Source organism: Xiphias gladius, chromosome 5, assembly GCF_016859285.1.
Source record: "Xiphias gladius isolate SHS-SW01 ecotype Sanya breed wild chromosome 5, ASM1685928v1, whole genome shotgun sequence".
Taxonomy (NCBI): Eukaryota; Metazoa; Chordata; class Actinopteri; order Istiophoriformes; family Xiphiidae; genus Xiphias; species Xiphias gladius.
In genome coordinates this window covers 5,001,920-5,029,022 of record NC_053404.1, presented here as the reverse complement: position 1 = coordinate 5,029,022, position 27,103 = coordinate 5,001,920, and the positions used below count along the sequence as shown (strand labels likewise).

Here is a 27,103-nt window from a genome sequence, read left to right as displayed (position 1 = left end):
TTCCTCCCCACCACATCTAATTTAGCTTGAGGTGATCTACAGAACAGGAGTGCCACAAAGGAGCAGCAATCTGGGCCAAAACATCCTTCACACAGAGAATAATTAATCAGCCTCCAGCTAAGAGTCAGAGTGAAGCATAGATGGGGACACAGAACATACATTTTTTTTTGTACCTATAATCCAGTATCATCAAACTTTTTATAGTAACATTAAAACCAAAGTCAAAATTGTCATTTTATATTGAAAAACTGAAAATGAAAACCACTTAATTATCTCAGGGATGGAGAATATATTCATCACACAGGTTTTCCAGAGTTCCCCCCAGGAATGTGAGACCCTAGGGAATTACCAAACAATCTTATGCCATTCAACACCCTGTTGCATTTCCCATGGAGTCTGATGGTGTCCCTCCATGTAGTAGGAGTGGAATGCAAAGCCACCATATGTGTCTGTTTTTTACAAATAATATCAAAATCTAATATTATGGTATAATATACTGGAAGTTTTAAGAAATCATCAAGAGTGCTTAGTTTTTGTGTATTTTTTTCTAATGTTTCAATTACTTTCTACTGCCATTTTTACTCCTTGTACTGTATATACAGTGGCAAGAAAAAGTGTGTGTACCCTATTGAAGTACTTGGTTTTCTGCATGAATCGGTCATGACATGGGATTTAATCTTCATCTAAGTCACAGGTATAGATGAACATAGGTGCTTAAAGTAATAACACACAAACAATTTTAATCTTTTGTTTTGTTATTGACCACACTTCACCACTTTCGTCTCTCCTCACTCCCACATTGAGCAGGGATCTCCACTGCTTGTGCTTCTAGAGAGGCTTCGGTGGGCAGGGAGTCCTATTCATTATGAATACCCTTTATTTCATTTATAGTGTCTTTATGTGTGCGGCCTCAATATCCAGAGAAATATCTCCTGCTTGAAGAATCAGATTTTAGTTCTGAATGCACGGTAGGACCTTTACCCACACAGTGAGAAGGACGACCACATCCACAGTATTGAAATAATTTTTCAGACCATTCACCTTAGACTTGGCTTCACATGTCAGATTGCATCTGGCTAAGATACATACTAGAGCCTCAGTGATCAAGGGTAAGTGAGTTGCCACCTCTCACACAACAGCAATGAAGAAACGATGAAGAGAGCATTGAGTTTTGTTTTTTTATTTTTTTTCTTCAAGATTGCCCATTGCTCTGTAGTAGCACGATTAACGGAGGCAAAAAACCTAGGGACATGACTCAGCTGCATGTACAGCCACCAGACCGAGGTTATGGAAAGTACATGTGGAGTATGTAGTAAGTGGATTGGCTTTTAAAATCTGAGCTTGTACTCCTTTCACCTTTCCTTTCAGATTGGCTCCATTAGCATAACCTTGTCCTCTACAGTCCTCTAATGGTAGGCCACTGTCTTGCAATGCTGCTTGAATCTTATCAAAACTCCCCTGAAAACTGCCATTATGGACATGTTCTAAATTCAAGGTTTTGCCTCTGAATACTAGATTTCTTGAAGCCAAATGAAAGGTCAAATCCAATATCTCTAGAATTCTCTAGAATCATTTCTATTCTTCTCTACTTCTGTTTGCAGTTGTTTTTGAATGTGACCATCAACTCCTGCTGCTGCCAGTAATGAGTGCTGAAGGCTTTTCCATGTAGCACTGCTTATGTTCTGGTTTTTCTGTACAGTCTTTGATGATCCATTTGATGTTTGCTAACTTAACTCTTTCCTTGCTGTTCAATTCACTTTTAGAATGCTTTGTCTGCTCATGAGAGAACAGAAGGCATGGGATGCAGTGCAGACAATCACTTCTAATTTTCCCAAGCCCATTGGATGACATTGCATACTGAAGATAATTTGGGGATTCCCTTCCATCTCTTTGTGTGCCATTTTGGTCATGTCTGTAATTTCTGCACTCTTATTAGCCAGTTTGTAAACATTTGTGTCTTTCAATTGTGTTAATTTGATAGCTTCTCTGGCCATAGTCCTGGGTCCTCTGGCAAATACTCCTCTGCATTGCTCTACTTTTTTCTCCTTCCTTTGCTGTCCTCTCCTCATCCCCCTCACTACCCTCAGAGCAACGTTCATTTTCCTTGCTCTCTTCACTTCCATCATCCTCTATCACATCTTTTTGCTTGCTACACTGCTATAGGAACAGACCCCTCTTCAAGAACAAAGCATACATGATTGATATTAGTCTTTTAACCTGCTTATAGCCTAACCATCAATAAAACAGGTTACTTTATTTTAGTGTTGCTAAGGTCCTTTCAGTCCTGCTACGAATTATTGCTTGGAATAAATCTTAGTTAACACTATATGAGCTCACCTTGTCTCACGGCCTCTGTAACATTACTAGGAGATAATGAGGGACCTGCTGCTGCGCCACTCTGTGGCTGTTTCTGAAACCGAGGGCCATATGGTTCATGATGTTAAGCTAGGTGGTGGTGATAAATAATGTTGCATGATATTGTTGCTATGATGCTGATTAATTGATTAATTTATGTAATGCAAAATGATATGCTCCAAGCTCTCCTAATTGACTGCCTCCAATCAAAGCAATGTACCGATATAGTTTAAACCATTATTAAACAGCATTAGCAAGTTGTGCATACAGGGTTGAAACATCCTTTTTACCTGCTTAAAATGAAATGGAATTGTCTTTTTTAAATAGGCCAAAACATTAAATTGCAGCCTACTGGTAGGTCCATTTCTAACATAATCTACCAAATCTAAAAGTGAGAAATAGGACCATAGGTTATATTTTAATTAGACTTTGCCTCAGAGATCACCATGATCTTAAAATTGGAATCATTCAACTCCTCAGTTCTTGGTTTACACTGCCTACTTTTAACCATCTGAAAATGATGGTGGATCATCTGGCATTAATGTTTGTGTCTTTTGAAGGCTGTTGTGGGCTCAGTTTTTAAGATAGCTTGCTGGAAAAGGGGCTAAATATTGCATTAAGTTGAACTGTCTTTTGGTCCACAACATCATGTAAAACTATTGCTTGTAATAACTTTTAGTAACCACTACTTCATAAGCTCACCTTGTATCACGTCCTCAGCATCAAATGAGGGACCTGACACAGCTCCACTCTCAGTGACTGTTTCTGAAACTGAGAGCCATGTGTTTCATGATGTTAAGCTTTGCTAGGTAATGTTGATATGTCATATGACATTGTAGCTTTGATACTGCTTAAGTTATGTTATATAATGCAAAATATGCTCCAAGCTAGATTCCTGGCTGACTGTCTTCAATCTAAACAATTGCTGATATTAGCTTAAACCATTCTTAAACGGTGTTGGTTGTGTTCACCTTTCTTTTGAAAGAAATTCGTCAAAAGCTGTTTTCCCTCGGTTTGCTTTCTTTCCCTTTCCTTTCTTTCTTTTCTTTTTTGGTATCCTGATTTTGTTTTCTTAGGGATAAACATGACTCACAGCAGGTGCTCCAGTGTCGAGTTCCAGCATAAGTAGTCACTCAGTTGGATTAGCTGTGTTTACAGTAGTGCAGGCGCAGTAGGGCGGATTAAATTTTGGGCCTTTTTGTAAGGGGTAAGAGGAAAGCCTTCACTAGTTTTGTTTTGTTTTGTTTTTTTTATACAGAGATCAGTCTCTCAACTGATTTATTCAGTCAAATTTAAATTACTTTTGACAGTAATTACTTATGAATAAAAAACTACAAACAAAATCAAACTTTTGATTGCAGGCTTTTTGAGGGCTCTACCCAATTGTGGCCCTGGGTAGTCAGTACCAATTTTCCCCCATCTACGGCACCCCTGCTGTAAGATACCTTTTGTTAAATTTAGGAATTAATTTTCCCACGGCCTCTCTGGCAAACGGTCCAGGCCCAGAAGCAGCAAAGCAGCCCTCAATCACGATGCTCCACCTTGGGATCATGTTTTCATGTCTGTATGCAGTGTATTTTTTTTAAACTACATATAGTGCTGTTGGTTCTTCCCAAACAATTCAACCTCATTTTCAACAGTCCACAAGTTATTTTCCCAGTAGCACTGTTGAGTGTCAGGGTGGCATACAGTGATAATGTTTTTGGAGAGCAGGGCCATCCTGCCATGGACACCATGGCTCATTTAGCCATGCACCATGATTTGCATATGGTAGAGTCACAAACAGAGATGTTAACCAGCTCCAGTCACTCCTTTTAAGCCTTTAGCTGTTGCTCTGAGATTCTTTTCTACCTCCTTGATCATTCTAATGCAAATCAACGATTCTTAATCGTGAGTCTTCTGAGATATCTCCATGTCTCTCATCAGCAGATGCTGTCAGGATCTGTATTCATTTCCTGTTTTATTTTGAAGTTGGTTCTGTTGTGTTACTGTTTGTTTTACTTCCTGGTTTTTCCCGCCTGTGTTGATTACTGTCTCCACCTTAATGTCTTTCACCTGTGTATTGTTTTCTGTGTATTTAAACCCCACCTCATTTCTCATGGGTTGCCAGATTGTCTTGGTTACCATTGTGTTCAAGCTCTCTTGCATTTAGTCCCCATTTTGATTCCCTGTGTATGATCTGTTTTTCCTGTATTTTTTGACCCTCTATTCTGCCTGTTCCTGATCTGCCTTGTTGCCTGGTTTAAATGACTCCTGGTATTTTGACCTCTGCTACATCTCTCGGATTAAAGATTTGGATTTTGGACATTGTACTTCGGCCTGACTCTCTCTCTCTTGCACTTGGATCCACAGACACCTGTCCTTACAGATGCTTCTTTTGAACAGGAAACTGTAAATGTTTATATAAGTCTAAGTAGTTCTAACCCACACCCCCATTTGTGGATGTTTTTAATGATGTATTCAATATGTACAAGAGCAATACAATAATTTGAGTGTTAACAGTTAAAATAGAGTGTAACTTAGATGAAGATTAAGCCCATTATCCTTTCCTGTCTGAATCATGTGGTTTTGGTTTTCTTCCCCACCATGTAAAACCAGTTAAGGGAACACTGTTGTAATTATTAAAAAATGTTGTACCATCTACGATATCAAAGTGGCAAGTTCTGAAAATTTTGCAGAGTGCTGGCTCACTATATGCCTATTTGCCCCTGTCTAGTGTAGAGACTACTGCTCCTGAGCCTTGTGCAGTATATGGGCTTCAATATAGAAAATCCATCAGTGATGCATTAACAGCACTGCCTTAAAAAATTATGGCTCCTGTGTTCAGCCACAGTGGTGGAAATGATACATTAATTATTGCAGTTTTTATAATGACACAGTTGTCTACATAAAACACATTGCTATTAGCCAATCAGTGCATGTTTGTGAAAGTTCAGTTGCTAGTATTTGTTATTTAGCGTGAACATTGACTGTACCTCATTATGTTATTGCACTTACTGCATGGGTCACCGTTTTTGTAGATTGCATCGGGGAAGCTTTCGTATGAAATAGAGGCAGACATCTCCTACCACACTGCATAGCTTAAGAATCACAGTGACTGAGTCATCAAATCATTTGTTTGCTAAACTAAAGATGAGCTAATCTTTTCTTTTTGCCGTTGTGTATGCAAAATTTACATTTATTCCAACTAGTTTATTGAGCATGATCCAAGATTTAGGTGGTTCATTGGCACACTGTGTTCAAGTTGACTGTTAACATACACTGTTAGACATGGGGTGAAATCCTACAGCTTGCAACTATGCTGAAAAAATGTTGCAATACCGGCACAGATGGCTGGAAGAATGGCTTGTGTTCAATTGATGCTGACAAATTCAGCACTACGCTTTGTAATGTATTGAAAGATTGCAATGTGTCAAAGTTAATTGTAGTAAATTTTATGAGTTCATCCTTAAAATGTAAGGCTGGTGATATTACATATTTCAATATTGTTAACAAATCTCACGAAAAGATCCAAACCGCTGAATGTGCCTTACTAACAAGTACTGAGAGTTTATCGAAAGCCTAATAAATCTTATTCTTCTGTGCCATAGAGTTCCATTGCTGTCCAAAAACCATTAACAAGGCACTGTGACATGTTCCTTTGTTACCATGAAAACCCACACTGTAGTTTATGTTGACTCAATCCCACATAAACTGTCCTGATACTGCAGATATTCACTAGAGAACCAAATGTGGATTAATCCAGCACTGGAAAGAGTCCCAAACAAATGAACTATTTTATCCTGTTTTCTAGCTGTTTAAGTAAACTTAAAACCCTTTTACAAGGAACTATATATTTGCATCATGTTTAGTTTTTAAAGATTTATGTCTTCAACAAGAACCAATGGGCACAGGGCTGAGTGCCAGGTCAGGTAGAAAAGTAGTGAGACATGGAATACTGCATTGTTGATTTTGGTCGGTTTGAAGGACACAGCTATACTTAACATACTATAATTAAGCAAAACATGGTTGATTTGACAGTTTAAAATGTACTTTGAATGAAAACTTTCTTATTTTATACCAAACCATCACAGCACTATTGATAAAAGCAAGTACACATCTGATTGTACTGGTTTACACACTAATTGGGAGCAAATATGGGGTTTAGTGTCGTGCTAAAAGACACTTTGAGAGTGAGGCAGGGGCACCAGCTGGACCAAGGCCTGTTCCAACTGCAGTAGAGCTGTGACTAGTGTAGTGTGTAATGTGGAATTGTATATTAAGTAAAGATTTCCTGAAACATTTAAAATTGATATCACTAAGAAGGAACTTCACCAAAAGAAACCTAACCATCAATTTTCCTCAGGATACTACCAAATGCAGCAGAAATAGACTGAAGCAGGGCTGCCAGGGCTGGGTCATAATGACCCCCTTTCTGGGTATAAAACAGAATGATGGGCCACTGCACACCACACAGCTGTGCTGGGTCATTTCTTTAGTGTCAGTTCTGGTATCTTCCAGATGCCCTCTTAAAATTGTCTGGGAAAAAAAAAAACTTTAACATGGCTACACTTCCCCTAGAATCTGGTGATCAAGAAACACTTGTACAGAACAGCAGGGATATTTTTATTCATACATCATTGATTTGCTGTCGTAGTGGTTTATGTTATATGTGATATTTGCAAAGCAATTTTTCAGTTTCACAATAATGAGAAAACACAAAAAGTAATAGAAGGTGCATGTAGATATGATTTTATCAGGTAAAGAATTACTGAAAGAAGTGCAGTTAGGGATTACAGTCAAAAATCACCTTCACCATCAACTAATCACCAAGTTCATGTAGTAAGATGCAGTAAATTGAGTCAGAACTCAAGCAGTAAATTGAGTCAGGCACTGTGATTTTCTAATCCCCTTTTCTAATCTTGAATTTGTACATTCAGAATAATGCGTGTACGTGCAGACTGACAAATGACCTGATGACACCATAATGTACTGCTGTCTCTGAACCCACATTTTGTAGGCATCACAATTCCACGCAAGAGGAGATCCGAGGTCTTATTTCATTATTTGTCCATCAGTTCTGTCAGATACAATAACATTGTATTACGTTAGTTAAAAAAAATGCAGTCAACTCTTTTATCCCATTAGTCCACAAAGGTTGAGGAAAACATGATATCAGAGCCAGTATAGGAGAGTTGAATCTTTTCAGATTTATGACTATTACGTTGAAGTTTTCCCATTCAAGAAAACATCTATGCTTGACCTCTTGCCACACGTTGCACGTGTCTATGAGTTCTGAGTAATTTAACCAAAGAATTGTGTTTTCTTCTCAGATTGTTTTATTATACCAGTCTCTTAAAGGCCTAAAGAGCTTAAATTCTACAGCAAAGAAAAAGCCAAAATTTGAGAAAAGTCATAAAAAATAAACATAATTTTGCAATGAAAATATACTTTTTTTTTTAATTCTCTGAATTCTCAATCATCTCAAAACCCATCACTTGTACTTTACAATCTCTTGGGAATGTTGGGACGCCTATGAGAACTGCACACAACTACGGGTGGAAGCCTACAGGTCAAAGTTGTACCAAATTAATCTGCAAAATGTGATCGATGTTTACAAAAGACAGTTTTGCTAAGGACAAAACTGAAATAATTTAGTTTTTAATTTCACAGTTTTTAGAGCTAAAGGAGAATGGCTTAAAATTCAGTGCTTAGCTTCACTCGCTAACATTAAGGATCACAAAGCAAGTCAGAGATCTTGGTGTAGTCATGGACTTGCACCTAATTTTTGACATCCACATTAAGACGATTACAAAATCAGCCTACTATCACCTTAAGAATATATTATAATTAAAGGAATTACTTTATATCTCAGCAGGACTTGAACTTATCCAGGGAGTGACTACTGTGATGCTTTCTTTAGAGGTCAATAATACGGCTACAGCTGATTCAGAATGCGGCTAGGGTCCCCACTAAGACCAGGAAAGTGAATCACATGTCTCCAGTTCTCAGATCTTTACACTTGCTTCCTATTAGTCAAAGAATTTCATTTAAAACACTAGTTTTGGTTTATAAAGCTCTGAATTGTTTGGGCTCAAAATTTTTGATCTACTGCTACGTTATGGACCAACCAGACCTCTCATATCTGCGACAGGTCTGCTTACTGTCCCCAGAGTTAAAACTAAAGATATAGAAACAACATTCAGTTTTTATGCACCACATATTTGGAACAAACTCCCAGAAAACTGGAGATCTGCTCCAAATCTCAGTTCTTTTAAATAAGAAAGAACTTAAGTTTTTCTGTTTGCTACTGCCTTTTTATTAAATCAATTTTAGGACTATTTATTGATATCTTCTTCTGCACTGTTGCTGCACTGTAATTTTCTCCTGGTCAATCTGCCTTGTTCTATTAAAGTCATTTTATGTGTCTTTTTATACTGTCTTATGTTTTTTTTTTCATATATTGTCTTTAATGCCTTTTTATGCCTTCTATTTAGCACTTTGAATTTTCTTGTTGTTTGTGAATTATTGTTGTTTTTGTACACTACCATGCATTTTAATTGCTGATCAAAGAAAAAAAAAAATACAAAAACCAAAGAACAATTCAGCTGAATGCTCAAAAATCTACCTTTTATGTGCGCAGTGATTGTATTATTTCTTTTATCCATCACACAGCTTCAGCCATTTCCTGTCATGGTATGCCTGACAAGGTCATTATGTCTTTACAAGTCATTGGGGATGAATTTTTAGCTCAGTTCTTAAATGACTATCCAGTGAAAGAGGCAAAGCTCAAGGAAAAGTGGATCCTTGGTAAAACAGGTCTCTATTGCAGGTAGGATTTGGAAATGTATTGCTTTTATACAGTGTCACAGGGTTTTGAGCTGTGCATGATGCCACTTTTTTGAGTTTGCATTTTCTCCATCCTGGCTTTCCTCCACAGTCTGCAGACAGAGGAGCCGCAGACTAAATTATCCGTAGGTATAATGAATTAGAATATCTGACTGAGCTAGTAGAGACCTTTTCAGACTCTCTTGGTACATGCTGGGATAGAATAGACCCACTCTGAATACTCGTCATTTTTTCCTACTTAACCTAACACAACACTCTACATTTTGCCAAAATGTTTTTGGCTCGGTGAAATGGTGATGTGGAATATCGACTCCAGGCCAACGAGGCAGTCAGGTTCAGTCAGGCAGGGAGGTGAATCACCACAGCACCTCCACAGGGAGCTAAAACTGGCATAGTGCCATATCCTACTGATCCCTGGCTAGCTGATTGTCTCTTTGACTCGCTCCCTAACTTGCCCGGTAGGTCTGATATAAAACTTGCTGTCTGATTTGCCTGTGGTCTGATATACTCTTTAACTGACTGCCTGCTTGCCTGAATCATGACTAGATTGTGGCTGACTAGTTAAACACAACTGGATTTCATTACCTTGAGCTTAACTGTTTAGCTTTGGGGGAGGCTAATTGTGATAACATAGTCTAGTATGTAATACAAAAATCTCCAAAATTACCATCCACCACATTAGAAAGGATCGCACAAGGGGTTTTGCGTGTTTCAACCAACATTACTGCAACCATTTTCGAAACAATACAGCCACAAGTGACATGAGGAACATGCATCTGATTAGCGCTTAATGTGGGGGAACGTATCATTTCTTTTTTTAATCACGTCTTTTTTCATTATCAATTTTTCCTCAAAGAAAAAGCCTGATTCTATTAAATTTTCAGCTTTTGTCAACATCCAGTTTATATGTGTTATCATGGAAAATTACAATTGTGGAATGTAACTGAGCAGGGCTTAATTTGTGCTGGCACCTGTTTGATTTGATCCAAGATCTTCTTTGTCACTATCAAAATCTCTGTTTAAGCTTTATGTACAGTCCTGGTTGAAATTATTGGCACCCCTGAGTACAGAATTTAGCATATCTTCAGAAATAAATGCAAATCAACCAATTTATTATAATCAGAATATTCAATAAAGTGTCCAAAGGTAATGACCAAGAACAACAAAAAGCTTTCATATAGTGAAATAAATAAACAAAAAAATATACATCAAATAAGACTCACCTGTGCTTTTTCAGTGTTCACATAACCTGATTTAACCAATCAATAGCAGTTTTACTACATAAAAAGGGGCTGATTGTTTCCAGTTTCTTTTTCACAGTGGCAAATACAAGAGAGCTGTCTATCAGAAATGCCATTTAAAAAAAAATAAAAATTTCAAAGGCTACAAGGCAGTTGCCAAAGATTATGAAATCCCTGTTTCAACAGTTCGTAATTTTATCAAGAAGTTTCACAGTCTTACAACTGTTAAGAGGCTTCCAGGACGTGGTGCTAAGAAGAAACTCAATGAGCGGAATCTGTGAAGGTTGATGTTTGAGGCAAAGGTCTTGAGTGTTTCAGCAAGACAACAGCCCAAAGCATACATCCAGCAGCACAAAAGAATGGTTGAAAAGGAAAAGATGGGCTGTTTTAAACTGGCCAGTAAGGAGTCCTGACCTAATTCCCATTGAAAACCTTTGGAGAGAGCTGAAAGCTTCCATTGAAAAAACGGCCGCCGCAAACTTAAGAGTGTGAACGTGTCAGGGGCAGAAACTACCAGCAGACAGGTGTAAGAAGCTTCTTGATGGCTACAAGAAACGTTTAGAGACTGTCATTGTTGCTAAAGTTTCTGCAACCAAATATTAGTGAAGGGTGCCAATAATTGTATTGTTTTTTTTTCCTTTTTGTCGGTAACCTTTTTTATGGATTATTTTGATTATACAAAATTGGTTCATTTGCATTTATCTCTGAAGATATTTAAAATTCTATACTTAAAATTTATGGGTTGCAATAATTCCAACTGTATCAACTGTATCTATAGAGAAATACCAAAAACAACAAAGTTATTGGCCCAGATACGTGACTGTTGCTTAGTTGTTATTTCAGAACCATGGACAGCCTGTTTGTTGTGTATAGGTGCCCTGCTTTTTATGGCTGTAAATAGAAAGTTTCAGCCCTAATTCCATTTGCCCCCATTGTAGCAACCCACGGATGGAAGGGAAAGAAAGGGGAAGTGAAAGGACAGTCAACAAGAGAGAGAAGGAGAGAGAGAGACAATGAGCAATGAACTAAGTACATCTCAGCTAGCTTGCTGCCCAATACATATCATGCTACAACCACAGGGATAGTGAGTGGCCTAAATACACACACACACACACACACACACACACACACACACACACACACACACACACACACACACAAATATAATGTACTGTGACTATATCATTAATATATACATGTATATCGATCTTGGTGTTCTTTTATTGTCCTGTTTTTCTGTTATTGTGCACTTGGTTAAAATTATATTCAATGCTTAGCCATTATTGTTTTGAAACTTTCATGCCAATAAAGCACCTCTGAATTTGAATTTGAGAGAGAGATAGAAAGAGAGAGAGGGTGCGAGAGAGAGAGAGATGAAAGAGAGATTTGAAAGAGAAAGAGATGCAAGCTTTAAACATCTGTTTCTATGTGCCTCGCTCTGCCAATTTTGTCTATCGTGAATGCTCTGATTAATACATGTATATAAACAATGCTTTGTTTGTGATGACATTTTTTGCTTCGTTTTGTTTAGTTTTAACAGCCTGCACCTAGGCTTTGTCCAATGTGCCCCAGGCACCGGATTGTCTTATGGGTTCTGTGCAAAGCCGGACTGGCATCAGGCATACCAGGACAAACCCGGTGGGCCGCCCATCGTGGACTGTCCATCTATAAAGTTTTTTCTGCCCTGTCAGTCTCTTTGCTGGCCCTCTCAGGGTTTGCATGAGTGTGCTGTTTGCTTGTCCTAGGACTGGAATCATCCATTAACTTGAATGGGAAAGTGGTCTCAGACTTTTGGACCACGTAAATACGCAGTCGAGGCAGTTTAAAAAAAATATGGTGGTTCTTAAAAACAAGGTCACTGATTTTTTGTTTGGATGAATGCTTATGCCATCAGGCTGAGTCCATTTTTGTTTTTCTTTCATATGGGAACCAGGCTGGCCTCGGGTGGGGGGACAAATCTGGCTAAGGGGACATTTTTCTCTCTTTTTTTTTTTCGCATTCTGCTCCGGTCACCTCTAAGCTTTAAGAGAACAACACTGCCAGGAACGATGGAGGCCGAACTGTGATCTAACAACAGCTGACACACTGGTGGGTAGTAGCTGTGAACAACCACTCTGCTGCTGCTATTGCAGCCGCTCCACCAGCCACAGCCACATTCCTCCCATCTGGAAAGTGCCTCATTGTTTACAGTTGCAGCAATGCGGAAAGGGGAAATATCTGCACTCTTCCAGGTTTAATTTCATCTCAGCCCATTTACCTATTGTTGCTCATCTGCCTCAAACCTGAGCGCAGGAGTAATAGAACTCTGTCGCCCTCAGCCATACCACCTCTCTGCTGCTCAGAGAAGGTGGCTAAGGCTGCCTGAGCAGCTACAGAGAGGCATTTATCAGTGTCAGACACACTGCACAGAGGACTCAGTGCAACACAGTTGTCAGCATAATTTGGCTGCCTCATAATCTCTAACTCTGCAGCCCCTAGGATTATTCAACTTTTTACCTCTATTCAGTGGCAAGTAATATTTTACTGTGCTTTGCTTCAGGGCGCAGAGGGCTATCTGAGCCCAGAGAGGGGCTGACTCTGTGTTTGAACTGTGACCAGTCAGAAAATGACTGGCATTTACAGATGAGACAATTATAACATAGTTTGATAGAGATTTAAAATATTACAGAGAGTTAATGCCAGCAAATATACACTGAAACACCCGAGGATAAAATGTAGGCTGCTACACAGGGACCTGTAATGTTAGACATTTAACACCCTGAAGATACAAGACTGACTTCCTCATCAGCTTTACTATGCTGAAACCCCAAAGATAAGAGGAAAATCTGGACAGTGTAAATTTGACTCAATGCACATCGCTTACACACTTACATATAACTTGTGTAAGCAGCCTATCTCTATAAATATGTATGTTTGTCTATTTAGTATGAGAATGCTGCCAGACCCGTGTTTTTTTTCAGCTTTTAGTCTAATTGCTCGGATTTGTCTAAATAATTGGGGTTGACTTAAAAGTTTAAAAAGTTTTTTTTATTAATGGTTTGAGACTGTTCTCATCAGAAAAAAATAAAGCCTTGATGGTTTATTAAACAGCACATTTTCTGACAACCAACCTCTTGTGTTTGTGCAAATAATGACGGTCTGTGCAGTGTACTGTCATAGTAGATGCTGTCATGGCATCACATAACCCCACGGGGAGGTGGATTGTGTTTGTGGTTGGCTGTGGTTGGGTGTCTCGGCTGAATTTGATAGCCGAGAAAATGTTGGTCTCTTTTAAACATGATCACAATATTTGACTAAACTTAACCAAATAGACTTAGATACATAGGTTAACTTTACCAAAACGTGCCAGATCAGAAAATGCACATACTGTATTGGTTATTTTAAAGGGCAGTGACAAAAAAATCTAATCCAATGATCTGCACCTTTTCTCTCATAACAGCGAGAAATTTCCATACTAGTAAATTGCAAATTTTGCGGGAATGGTCTAAAATGACGCTTGCAATAACTTATACACAAGGCAGAAAACGCTCTGGTCTAAGATCTCAATCACCATAACTCCTTACAAGTTAATATGGGAATTCTGTTTTTGGTTTTGTTTTTGTTAATTATACCCAGTTTTTAATGTAATGTCAGGTCTGAATTTGTTATACACTGCTGTTCAATTTAATGATTTATCTTAATTTGAACAATGGTGACAGCTTGTACCAAAACACTTAGACATTCCCTCTTGGTTGCTGCTTGTCATTAATAATTGAGACTGAAGATTATTTGATTTATTTCTTAATTCTCATTTCTTGATTCCAGCAAAAACAGAAAAACAGACACCACTCTACTATGAGAACGAATACAATACAGTAGGTTAGAAACAAAACTGCCCAGTCAGAGCCTGTAAATTACGTTGTCAGCACAACACACCTCCAGAACTACAGATTCATGACAGGCCAGACACTGCCAGCTACTTTTGTATGAGTATGTTAGAACTCACTGCTAATGTAATGCAGAGCATTTTTTTCATGTAAATTACATTAATACATCATTAGATCTTGTAATTACTATATCTTACAAAAATAATTTTAAATACAATGTCTGATGTGAGACAGTGAATGAGAGAAACAGTTTAGTTGCTCTGTATTATCCCTTATTTAAAGGATTCCTTGAGATTCCTTGAATAGGTGGATTTTGTTCATGTTCACCTCAAAATCAATGAAGGGGTTATATTATCTCTCACCAGCTTGGAGCACAAATTTCTTGCATAGGTTGGGTATGTTTGCACTCATAAAGAGGACTTAGAAGGCGTTAAACCGCACCTATCTTTGAAAGGATTCCTGCGTTACAGTGCTTGATGAAGGAGAAAGGTTACATTAATATTCTTTGCAATCTGCTGAACATAATTACAAACTAGGTATTAGAATGGACCGATGGTTTAAGATGTGCTGGAGCAGTAAATGCAGTAAATCTCATGAATTAAATTTGCACAAACGCAATAAAAATACTAAGTTTAAGTCAGCATGTTTGGCATTTTAATGTGATTGTAACATCTTTCAAACGATTCTAAGTGTGTAACTTTTTTCTGTGGAAAAATCAGATAATTCTGGTGAAAATTGGTGCAACCTCTGTAATTAAGTGAGCTTTAGAAGCACAGAGGAGGCCTGCCTGAGGATCTCAGCAGCTGCTCATGGGGGATGAACATTTCTAAAATTGAGCTCGGAGCCTAACCATGTAGTGTCTTAAACATTAATGGTCAAGTCTTGAAATCAATTTTAAAACTCACAGGCAGCCGGTGAAGATTGGCGTGAAAGAGTGAAATATGTTTTCTCATCTCCTAGACTTAGTTAAGAGCCTTGAGGTAACATTTTGGGTATACTGGAGGCAGGCACTTGACTTGCTGATCCCTGAATAAAGACACCAGTCCAGCTAGATGAAATAAAAACCAAATAGAAAACACTGCATGTGCCTAACAATGGCAACCAACGTGATTCTCATTCAGCTGCACCCAAAATTCAGTCAGATTCAGCTTTGGCATTGTCTGTCATGACCTATTTACTGTGCAACCAGTCAGGTGGCAGCTTACTTTGACTTTACCTGAAAGCCACCTGTGACAGAGGAAAAGCTTACACTATTATGTGTTTCTGAGTCCAGATCTGTATACCACCACCTTAAAACCATACCACAATCTTGGCAGGAAGACTTTAGCATCGTAGAATGTCAGATTAGGCTACCAACTTTGTCAAAAGGCAGATGTTAAATAATGATGCATTCCTGCTACCTGATCCAAGTCGTGAAGTAAATTTAAGCTACACTTTGCTTCTCAGAGAGGCTGAGTAGTTTTGTTAATCAATACCAAGGACACATTGATTACTTGGCCAGCCTCTCTGAATTGTGGCTGTCAAATCACATTTTCCTGCTTTAACCCTTGTTCAGCAACACCTGCAATTTATCTAGTTCTGTGAGACCACATACTCCAGACAGAGTCTCTGTAGCTGTTCAGAGTCACCAGATACTGAAGGTCCCGCTCTAATTGGAACCACAGGATGAATCACTGGAATGTGTAGATAATTCTTAATGACATGGGTGCATTGGTCTCTATCAGTCTGCCTTGAAACACGGTTACCTTTTTTATGAAGGGGGTCTGTTTTCTTAAGGCACCACTTTACACTTAAATGTTGATATAACATCATGTTAAAGTCTGTTGGGTCTTTTGAATCTCAACCAGCCTGTTGTAGCCAAAGTTAGTTGCTCACAAATGCACCACACACATCAAGGGGGGTTATGGACAACACATTATGCTGACAATAAAATCTGTGGCTACAAATGTCTTTTTTGTGTTCCACAGTGCCCTCATTACATAACTCTTCCCCAGGGCCTTACCAGAGCTGGGGTTGTGTTTAGCTGTATTGGAGGATGTGTGAGAGGTGGAGGTGGAGGCCATTCTCTGATCTGAACTCATGCTGTCCTGCCCCTGAGGTGAGGTGGACTTTCTCAGCTTCTTGTCCGTCAGGTGCAGTGGGGAGCTCTTCTTGGGAGGCAGCATTGGTCGTTGTGGCCTGGCAGTGGTGTTGACCTTCAGCCAGGCTTTGGCTTTGTACTCTACAATTTCTCCATAGTTAGCTCGTGTCACCCGGCACTCATACAGTCCTTCGTCAATCTTGCTGACACTGGAGATCTGCAGCTTGTGTGAGATGTCATTGCCCTGGACTCTCACTGTCTGTTAGAGTAATTAAAAGAGACCACAGTGTCATACCATTTGACGGTATGATATAATACCACAAGGTTTCATCACATATCATACCACTTCATTCTACAAAATACTACGGGATTCTTATCCTGTGACACTTTGATACTAGCCTTGAGCATAAAATCTAGAGGTGTCTTGGGATATAATGTGAAAATCTATCACAGTACATGTAATTTTATATTTTGATTCCAACATACAACATGATATGATAATTTTGCCAGAATTCAAGTGAAAAACTGTTTGATTCAAACACTTCAGGATTGCCTTTCGGAACGTTTTTGGCAGAATCAAATACCTGACAAATGAGAGTACTTAAGCAGGACTGCTTTATGGTAATACAGAGATTACAGGATTGTCACATCAGTGTGATGATTGATTTGAAATATTGTCTGAAATGGCTTAATACAATCAGAAATGTAAGGTATAGCTACCTTGGTGCGAATGGTATAGACAAATTTCTTTTGTTTCATGGTACATAACATCATATCATCCAAGCAACTGTTTATCTGTGGTTTATTCGGGGTTAGCATTTATGTTTACTATGACATTTGCTTGCAAGTCAAACCACATCCGAAGTGTTAGCAGGAGTAAGGTGCAAAAATTTCGTACACCTAATGCAGTAAATATATGGCATTAAATACTATTCTTTACTTGGTGTTTTAGGGTTAATGTATCTCCAGTTCAGTGCAATGTTGGGGTAGTTCTTTTTAAGCGATAGAGCCTATGACTGCACATTGATTTGATTTTAAACTTTGTTTTCAAATTAAAACTGTCAGAAACTTATTTCGAAGTTAAGCCTGTATGTTAACACAAGTAGCCTAACTCTTCTCATTGAATAGAATGAAAATGTTTAGTGGCAGTAGACAAATTCTTCCTCATATATGCATCTAAAATGGGCTTCACTTTGATCTCTGTTCTGGCATTTCGTGAATATCCCTTCAAAAACACCAAGTTAAGGTGTCCCAAGTAAGAACACAATTTACAATTAAATTAAATTGAAAAAAAACACCCATATATTCATTAGCAGACCTCAGTACTTAATTTGAGATTAGACCAAGAGGGTCCACATTTGTTAACCCGCTAGCAAGCTGCATAGGATAACATTTGACAGCACCTTTTTGTTTTAAAATTATAAATACATTTCAATTAAGTTGAATTAATTGACTAAACTCAATCTTCTGATGATATGAAAGGGAAATTTGATTTCATCTGACTTGGGTCTTATTTTCACAGTTTTTGCCCTCATTCCTGACAGGAATAACAACATTGTACTCATGTTAACTCAAGTTAACTGCAGAGATCTGGCAGGATGATCTCAGCAATTAACATCTAAACTAAAAATTGGATAGACTGCTGGGTTGGTTACAACCTCTCTGACCATCTGACTGCTTGTGTTTCATGAAAATTCCAACTTTATTGTAATGATGATACCAAATTCCTGGTACAATATTATTATAACTCCTAGAAGCGATGATTAAAACTACAAAAGATACTGAAGTGGATTAAAGTTGAATTTACCTTTTTAAAATACAATACAAATAAAATACAATAGCTTGATCTCAGACTTGAAAGTTTACTCTACATATTGCTGCTTCACTATACTATAATGAGTGGAGAAAGAGGATGACAATGTCCACATCCACCGTGCATAAGGAGTCACTTAATGGTTTGATGAGTATGTAAATTATGTTAATCATACGCTATTACCTTTGCAGTAACCAGATCTCAACCCAATTAAAACCCTATTTGAGATTAATGGACCGACATTTTAGACAATGCTCTCCCCCACCATCATCAAAATACCAAATGAGGGAATATGTCTTGGAAGAATGGTGTTCATGCCTCCAGTAGAGTCCCAGAATGTAGAATCAATACTAAGGCTCACTGAAGCTGTTCTGGTGGCTCGTGGTAGCCCAAAACCCTACTAAGACATTTTATGTTGGGTTTTCTTTTAATTTGTCACCCCCCTCCATCTCGACTCCAGGGAGGCCGTCCTAGAGAGCAAAGTGTAGTGCAATGGGCAGAAGTGTTGAAAGCTCCTCTGTGCACAGCATACACATGCAGAGTGGCAGGAAAAAAGGGGCAGACCAGTTGCTGGGCCATGACTGCAGGAAGGGAACCACTTTGACAGTAATTATACTTTGCCACTGATTTCACTGATTAGCTCCTTTCTCTACTCGAAGGTGTATTATTGGGAGAAATCATTTGCTGTTGTGTTTGCTCGGAATTAATTAACGCCAACTCGGGTCACGACAGCACATAGTTGAGAAGCACTGTGCTATGACTGTATGAGCTCAAATTAGGGTCAAAAAAGAGCTTCTAAAGTGATGTTCACGAATAATCCCAAAGTCCTGTCACAGGGCATGGGGTTCTGTTACCTTTATCTCCAACTCAGGTCCTGAAAGGTGTAGTAGATTTCCAAGACGGATGACGACAAAGGCTCTTGTGCTTCCGAGATGGGTTTGCATAGATAAACAGCACATGAAACATTTACCATTACATTCTACAGCATCATGAAATTTAATTAAACCCACCACATTCCTTAAAACCCACTACACCTTTCAGGCAACGGAACGATCCGCCCTCTTATTTGACTCTGCTCTGTGATTGGATTGTCATTGTCAAGTGACTCTTAAACCTGAATGTGATTAGACAGAGTCAATATTCCTTCTTGTAACTTGAGTGTCACACACAGTGTGGGAACTTTAAGTTTTACATTCAGTTTTCTGCTCTATATCTGCACACAGATGTTCAGAAAAGCACTTCTTTTTTCAGTTTCTTTGTGTAACATCACCACTGATATCATTTGTTCCCAGATTGTATTCAGTCTCTATTATTTTTGTTTTCTACATAGTTATTTTTTTTCCTACACATGTACAAACTTTCTCATGCAGATTTATTTTACAGGTTTACAATGGTTGATTTACAACTGCAAACTTTGGAATTATTTGTGAACAATGCTTTCAAAAATTTTTTGACGTTAATTTGAGCCCATAAGACTGGGAATACATGTCGTGTTCTTCAACTTACACTTATTTTTGTCCCCTCATCATCAGGATCAGCCTCTGGTATCATCTCCATCTGGGAACACAGAAAGCAAGAGGAAGAGAGCATTAGCAAAGTGATATTATCGGGCTGATTACAGAAGCTCTTATGGAGTCACTCTGAGGACACATTTAAAGATGTATTTTAAGAAAGTCTAGTGATGAACTCCCCAAAACCATCTATGAGATTAATATGACAACTATGAAAAGAGGCAACATCAATCCGATGATGGTTATAAATCTTTCACTCCAACATCAGCACATCATTTACAGACTGAGTGACTGCATTGCTACTGCCCTGCCTTTAAAAATAAATGCCCAAAGATGTCACTCTTCAGATGCCACTGTTCTTGATTTATTTTTAGATTCTTTGAATGGTTCTGTAGAGAAATTAAAGACATCTCCCATTTGCTACGGCGAATCGAGGGAAAAATCTGGTTCAAACCAGGATGCTTTGTGCTAAACTAACAGCTTTGTGAGACAGATTATGCCTCAAAATCTTGCTCAGTCAGTTAAAGTAATATTACCTATATAAACTTATGACGAATAATAAAATGTCAGAAGGCTGGGAATAACTTTTCAGTAAAACAATTCAAAGCAGAAAAAAAAACAACAGAATATCGTATCTCTTGAACTATAGAAATGCCCCTGTTTGAGCTGCGATGGCATAATACTAGAATGACGGTAAGCACTAAGCCTACAGCCCACATTGTGGACTGGGCATTGATTCTAGAGGCTAAAATTTATTTATCCCAAATCAGATGCCAAATGGATGTGTGCCTGGGAAAAAAAGTCTGCTGAATACAAAGCTGAAGAAGAGTAAGAGTGGTGCAGCCGAATAGGCTCGAGAGAAGGAGGAGGAAGAGGTTTCTCCAGAGGACATGGAAGCTCTTGGCTCCACAGTTGAGACAAGAAAGGAAGGGCAGGAGAGGGATAAGATGGCTGCTTATGAGCATTTGCTGGAGGGAGCATTCCTTCAAGTACTGTAATTACCTTGGAGGAACCAAGTGCTTTTCTCTGGAGGATGTTCAGCAGACAGGTGATTAATGAGCAGAATTAGGAGCTGTAGCTTTCCCTGCCTGCATGTATGTGACTCTTACATCTTGACTCAGCAGATGGACCTGGCATCCTCTATTGTATCAAGTAGACGTCTTTAATGGCGAGGCAGGATTAATTGTCCTCGGTCTTGGCATTGGACTGTTTCAAGCCATCAATTTCAGCCTTCTATTTTACAAACTTCCCAGTAGTTAAATGGACTGGGTGTATAGTCATTATGTATCACCTGAAGAGGACAGAGGTAGAGCTCCAGTGGAGGACATATGCTCTGCTCTGGTCTGCACATAGTGGCTACGGCAGTTTGGAAAACAAAGTCACAGTGGCAAAGAAGATGGAGCAAAATTGTTTAATTGCTTCTCACACATTCCATTATGGAAAATCCTATGGGGCTATTAAAATGGCTTTTCATCACAACACAGCTGAACTCTTATTTTCCAGCTTCAAGTTTATCATTGAATAGTGCATTTTTTGTAATATAAAATGAATTGTTTTAATTCTTTGTTTTAAGTAAAATCCTTTACTAACTTCTCTCAAATCAGTAACACAAGCAACATATTGCCATTTCTCTAATGTTTTTTTTTAAATTAAAATGGTGAATAGCTAAACTTAGTAACCATTTTACATATCAGAATAATTACACCCATCACAGTGAATAGAAGTTAGCATGTGAAAACAGGTGCATAATGTCTTCTGTGTCTCTGCATGAGCTTTGTCAAGTCTGAGAAAATACTATAACCCTAACGATGTCATCAGAGTTGTCCCACTTTGTGCAAGGAAAGTCAATTTTTTTAAGTGAAAGCCACAAATGAATGGAATATGACAGTTTGCAGGTGTTTACCAGGCAGCAAAGGTCTGACAAAAATGCATTCTGGAGTGTGGATTTAGGAGCTACCCGTGATTAAGATGGAAATTTATCAGATGGTGAGGTACACTAGCTCAAGATTTCAAACGAACCATAGACATCATCAAGGAGGCCTTGAAAATAAGCATACCAGCATTTGTTATATTCTGTTCTGTCTGATCAAGGCCTAGTGGAATATAGTCTTTAACAACTGATAATTAAGTATGGTACTGTTTCGGAGCAACTTCCTACTTCCTACTGTGTTTTAGTCGCTTTGATTTCATCACTCTCTTAATCACTGCAAACTCTTTTGATGCTGAGGAAGAATTCCAAGCTTCAAACACGTTAGCAAAGCATTTTTGTGATCCTCATGACAATAATTGTGCACATATTGAATATACATTAATATCTATATATTAAATTCTCTACTTAGAGCTTTCCTCCTTTTTTCTTTGTGTCAATGTATGTAAACTATGTAAATATAGGTTTCATCATTGAATGCAAAACTGCCTGAAACCCTGTTGATGTTGATGTTGCAAACACTTGACCTACAATCCATTAGCTACACTGCTTTTGCTCTGGGTGTGATATACTAACTCATATACACTCTACAGTCTATGCCTGATAGCCCATGGTTTACTGGTATAGAATTAAATACACCACTCCAGCAAACACCTACGAAGGATTTCAAATTTCATCAACAACCCATACTATCTAATATGAGTTGTTGATGAAAGGATTAACTTTGAAAGTCTAATTTGCGTTGCACAATGTAAATAAATCATAATTTTTTTATTCAAGTAAAGTCAAATCAATTTTATTTATATAGCGCCAAATCATAACAGAAGTTAATCCGGGGCAATTTTCATAAACAGCAGGTCTAGACCATACTCTTTATAATATTTAGTGTAAATGTCGCTTGAGTCTGCCTCCTACCACAATAGGAGTAGGAGTACAGTAACCAATTAATAAACACTGGCAGTAGGCTTTTCTAAGTTATGTACAGTACGTTAAGTACACTGAAGATACTAAATATCCTACATATGAAAATAATGCATGGGAGATATACAGAGCTCAGAACAGAAAAAATCCTTACAACAGATTCATCTTATGCACCTTCCCTTTCTCTTGATGCATAAATCAAAGAGTTAAGAACGGACTTGGACAACCTTTGTTATCTTTCGTCTCTAATAGCCTGGCTGCCAATGGTTTACACTTATGTACGTTACAAACTGATAGGACATTTTGAATATGGTCAGAAGATGTGCCTGTGGGGATATGTAAGTACAGCATCCTGATTATGAAGATGGTGTTTATTCAATTTCCAAAGCCTAAAATAAATTCAGTAGATGGCCATGAGGTACAGATGTCACTTTATTGCTGACTAGATGTTAGTTGGTCATAGCAACATTTACTAAGAGGGGGCAGTGCTTAGGAGAGAGTCAGTTATACTATCATTTGAAAGTAAGATTCCAAACGTGTTGAAAGATCTAAATTACCAACCACTTTAAAAGTCAACAATAAATTAAGTAACATAACATATATCAACGTTGGGTTGAATAGGTTACAGAACTTGCATGGTTGACACTAAACACACTTTGTAACATCCAAGACAGCAGCATCAGGACACAGACTAATCACACACAGCTGTATTTTAAAGGGCAGACAGCTATGACCTAGTGTACTGTATGTGGCAACCGTGGGGTAGGTTAATAGGAATGAAAATATTAATTATTTTTTCTTTAGCTCTCCCCTCTGTCTCCAGGTCAGCTGAGTTAGCTAGGTTCACCGCTATCTTTCAAACCTTTCAAAATATTTTATCCAACTTGACTCTCTGAATTAACAGGCACTAAAACTAAAAAAATAGGTGGTATTTTATGAGTGTGAACCCATTAGTCACCCAGCACTTTACAAGTGCAATTAAGATAATTGTGACATAATGAATGTCCAATATCAATTCAGATTCCTGACATTTATCATCCGATATAAATGGCATTTATCTGCCACTAAGATATTGCTTTGTGTGTCATTAAAAAGAACATATTAAAGTGTTAAAACTTGTATAGAGAATAATCACTCTTGTTGCAATGAAATCTTTCAGCTCATCAAGATCGACTTGTTCTTATCTAAAACTGTACCAGGCAAATGTTTCAAGCCTGTGACAGCAAAAGTTTTTCAATGACAATGTAGGAGTAAACGTCCATTATTTTCCCATTTATATTTAATTCCTATTGCATGAGTGCTTTCTGAGCCAGAGGCGAAGCCGCTTGCAAGTATCTCAATTTGAATCGCTTGTATCTTTATTGCAAAACCCTTCCACCATGACACACTACCATTCTTAATGCAAATCTCAAATTGACTTCTTGTAAAATGTGCTCCACAATTACTGCATCAAAAAAGTTACATTGAGTTGCTCAGACTAAATTAACGTCACATGAAGAAAAATGGTTTTCATTTAGATTGAAATATAGACCAGAACACCTGTGTTGCTGTGATGTAATGTGAGAGTCAACGCCCTGGATAAATTAGTTTTTTTTTGTGGTTTTACAAACACAAACACTAAGAGGAGGTTAAACTCTTGATGTGGACTTCATGTGACATATTTAATCTCAAGCTATGATGGTGGAGGAAATGTGTCAGTGTACACAGCAGGGAAAAGCTTATCATCAGCAGTTTGCATTAGATGATGCTAGCTTAGTAGTGGTATGGAAATACACATAAAAAAGACACCTAAATTGTCACTTTAAATATGCAGGGGCACTTTTCCCCACTGAATGTTTGTTTGGTCGCTCTGCTAAGGTGCAGAACAAGATACGTGTTCCCGCCTTTAAGATAGATAAGAAGGAGCCTTTAGCAGGAAAGCTAATGTGCGTTGTTGTTCATAGTCTGTGGATCTTGCGATCTGTAGCAGGCTACCATTTGGCTCAGTGTTACCATCCGCTCTGCCTATGATACAACACCGGTGTTACTGCTTTATTCAAGATATGATTGGCTGAGTGGAAAGTTACTTGGAGAGCTAGCTGACGAATTAATGCAAAACTAGGGGGCGCTATCATGAAACCAAAAAATATAAACTAAATAAATAGATATAAATAATAATAAAATATGTAAAATCCTATTAACTGCGTAAAGTTGGATTGATTGTGCTTTTTCTTCAAGTTGAAACCATAGCAACTGCATTTAAACTCCCACAATCCAGCCTAACCACAACTGTTACTGGATTTTGTTACTTGCATTTTGTAAATGCAAGATCATTCATCTTGTCAAATACATATCAACAAACGGCCAGAGGCAAAGCAATAAAAGAGTAACCACTGCATGTGTAAGGTACCTACAAATTGACAGTTTATTGATACTCGACACATCTCCAATTATGATAGATGTGTTTGGTGTTTGGTGCCATCAAGATCTATTATAGCCAGGACAACTTTATCATATCCGATAATGAGTTATGAATGTTGCATGCATTTCAAATACAATCCCTCCTCCAGATGTGGCCCTCCGTGGCAATGTACCCACTCTTTCAGCACAAAGTGAGGTAATAGTGGGAGTAAAGTTAGAGTACATAAAGCACTACCTTGCTTTATGTACTGTAAAGTGCTTCCCAATTTCAATGCTCAGTGACTCCTGGTTGAAGATGTTTTCGGTCTAATCTTAGTTGTTAACCCTAATTACATTCCACAGCTGACAGGGGTCCCATTCACATGCAAACACTAATCCCCTTCACAATCCATTGCTTTATGACAAGAGCTATGTTAATTACATGTAAAGCCTGAAATTGTGTGTGTAGAAAACATGAAAGTATTTGAATTGCGTACAATTACTCCATTACTTTATCCAGTGAAGGGCAAATGATCTTTTGACAAGCCAATGTAGCAGGAATTAAAGACCAAAGGAGCACTCTTGTTGAACTGTGACATGGTCTTAAAGCACAGTTGAAAAAAGAGGTGGAAAATGGTTCTATGGAACAACACTTGCCATGAAAGTCACATGAACTGCATCTCTGTTATCATATCAGCTGTATTCATGAAACCCATACACACTTTGTCAGCCACATTAGTGTTGGAATGAGGACACATCAGTCCCAGTGCACAGAGCTGATGTACGAAATCTAAGGTTTTTCCTCTTTTCAGCTACTGTTTTCACAAGTAGCCCAGCAGATTCTCTCAGACACATTCTTGACTCTCTGTTCTTTTCTTTTCTTTTCTCTCATTTCATCAAAATTGCTGCACTTAAAAATAATTCTTCCGCCTCATGCATGTATCAGAATGTCAGGTCATAACATGCCTGTAAATGATTTAAAAAAATCTGTATATGTGTCTCTAAGCCTTAAATTTAATATTTTTTCTGAAGCAGAAATACATAGGGGTTTTCAAAGATTGTTTTCCCCAATTGAAATCTGAGAAAGTCCTGAGCTTTGGATATTTAATTATTTTTATATTTAAGTATACAGTAATTATTTCTTATTCTGCTAATTTAAAACTGCCCTTCTGTGCTATACTGTGAACAGGACAATGGTGCTTTATCAGCAATCTAAATTGTGATCTTAAGAAAACACAAAAGATAAGCATACATACAGACATACATTTAACTCCACACTTTTGTTCTTGAAAATAATGGTAACGAACTTTGTGTTTACAAGAATCCACTCACTAAAACATCATATTTCATTTTTCTTCTTCTAAGATTCTACACTGGAGTTTGGTCACTCTATTATTGCCTGTAACCGAAAATTGCTTGTTACTGTAATAAGGCAGATATTTTTGTGCACTTGCGTTTTGTCCTCAGTTAGAAATTTTAATCAGTATGTTGTGCTAACAATTGCATTTTGCTTTATCTTAAATTGCATTCTTCCATCATCCTGTTTTATGATCTTGTGGACATTTCCACATCACTGGTTTAAACAGTTGTGAAATCAGTAAAACCAAAAACAGCCTCCAAGCATGTGTGTGTGTGATATGTTGCTTTTAGATAAACCCATAAGTGTGTCTGTGGGACAACACATCAGTCTCAGCCAATAGGAAAAAAAAACCCAAAAACATCTGCATTGAAAAAAAAAAGGAGCAAGGACGGACATGCTTTTAATAGAAATTGCAGAAAGTGGCATCATTGTGGCTAGGTGGTTGAAGGTACATACAATATGACCACAGGTAACTGCAGCATCTGGTTCCAGATGGGAAACTTTGATGGCTGTTATTCACCCCTCTATTTCCCCACATGACCTGTTTCTCTTCACTGTCAACTGTCAAATAAAGGAAAGTATTAAAAATAAATAAATAAATAATTCAATAATGGGAGCAGAATTGTTTGGATAGAAAAAGAGAGAAGCAAGATTGTCAGGCCACATTATAGTTGGCAGTCATAAAAGTGTCATGAGCAAGTGTCATGAGGAGAAAAATAATTAATCAGACTGGAGCACAAAACAACACCCACACAGTTACAAGGTCCTCAAAACTGAATGGCAAAACGTCTTAGTTGTGATTGTCTCCAAAAACGATACATG

The 27,103-nt window shown here is 38.0% G+C and overlaps 1 protein-coding gene across 5 annotated transcripts in view; it reads right to left on the bottom strand.

The window, feature by feature from the left end:
- vstm2a (V-set and transmembrane domain containing 2A) overlaps window positions 1-27,103 on the bottom strand; it is a 73,137-nt gene that overhangs the window by 4,466 nt on the left and 41,568 nt on the right. For 4 of the 5 annotated variants that reach the window (XM_040127451.1, XM_040127449.1, XM_040127450.1 and 1 more), the window contains 2 exons: window positions 19,690-19,740; window positions 14,634-16,629 (listed from right to left, as the gene is read on the bottom strand). In XM_040127451.1, coding sequence (XP_039983385.1) covers window positions 16,192-16,629; window positions 19,690-19,740 — 489 coding nt within the window. In that variant the 3' untranslated portion in view covers window positions 14,634-16,191. Of the gene's footprint in view, window positions 1-14,633; window positions 16,630-19,689; window positions 19,741-27,103 lie in introns of those variants that run through there. The other variant, XM_040127448.1, reaches the window with a different exon arrangement.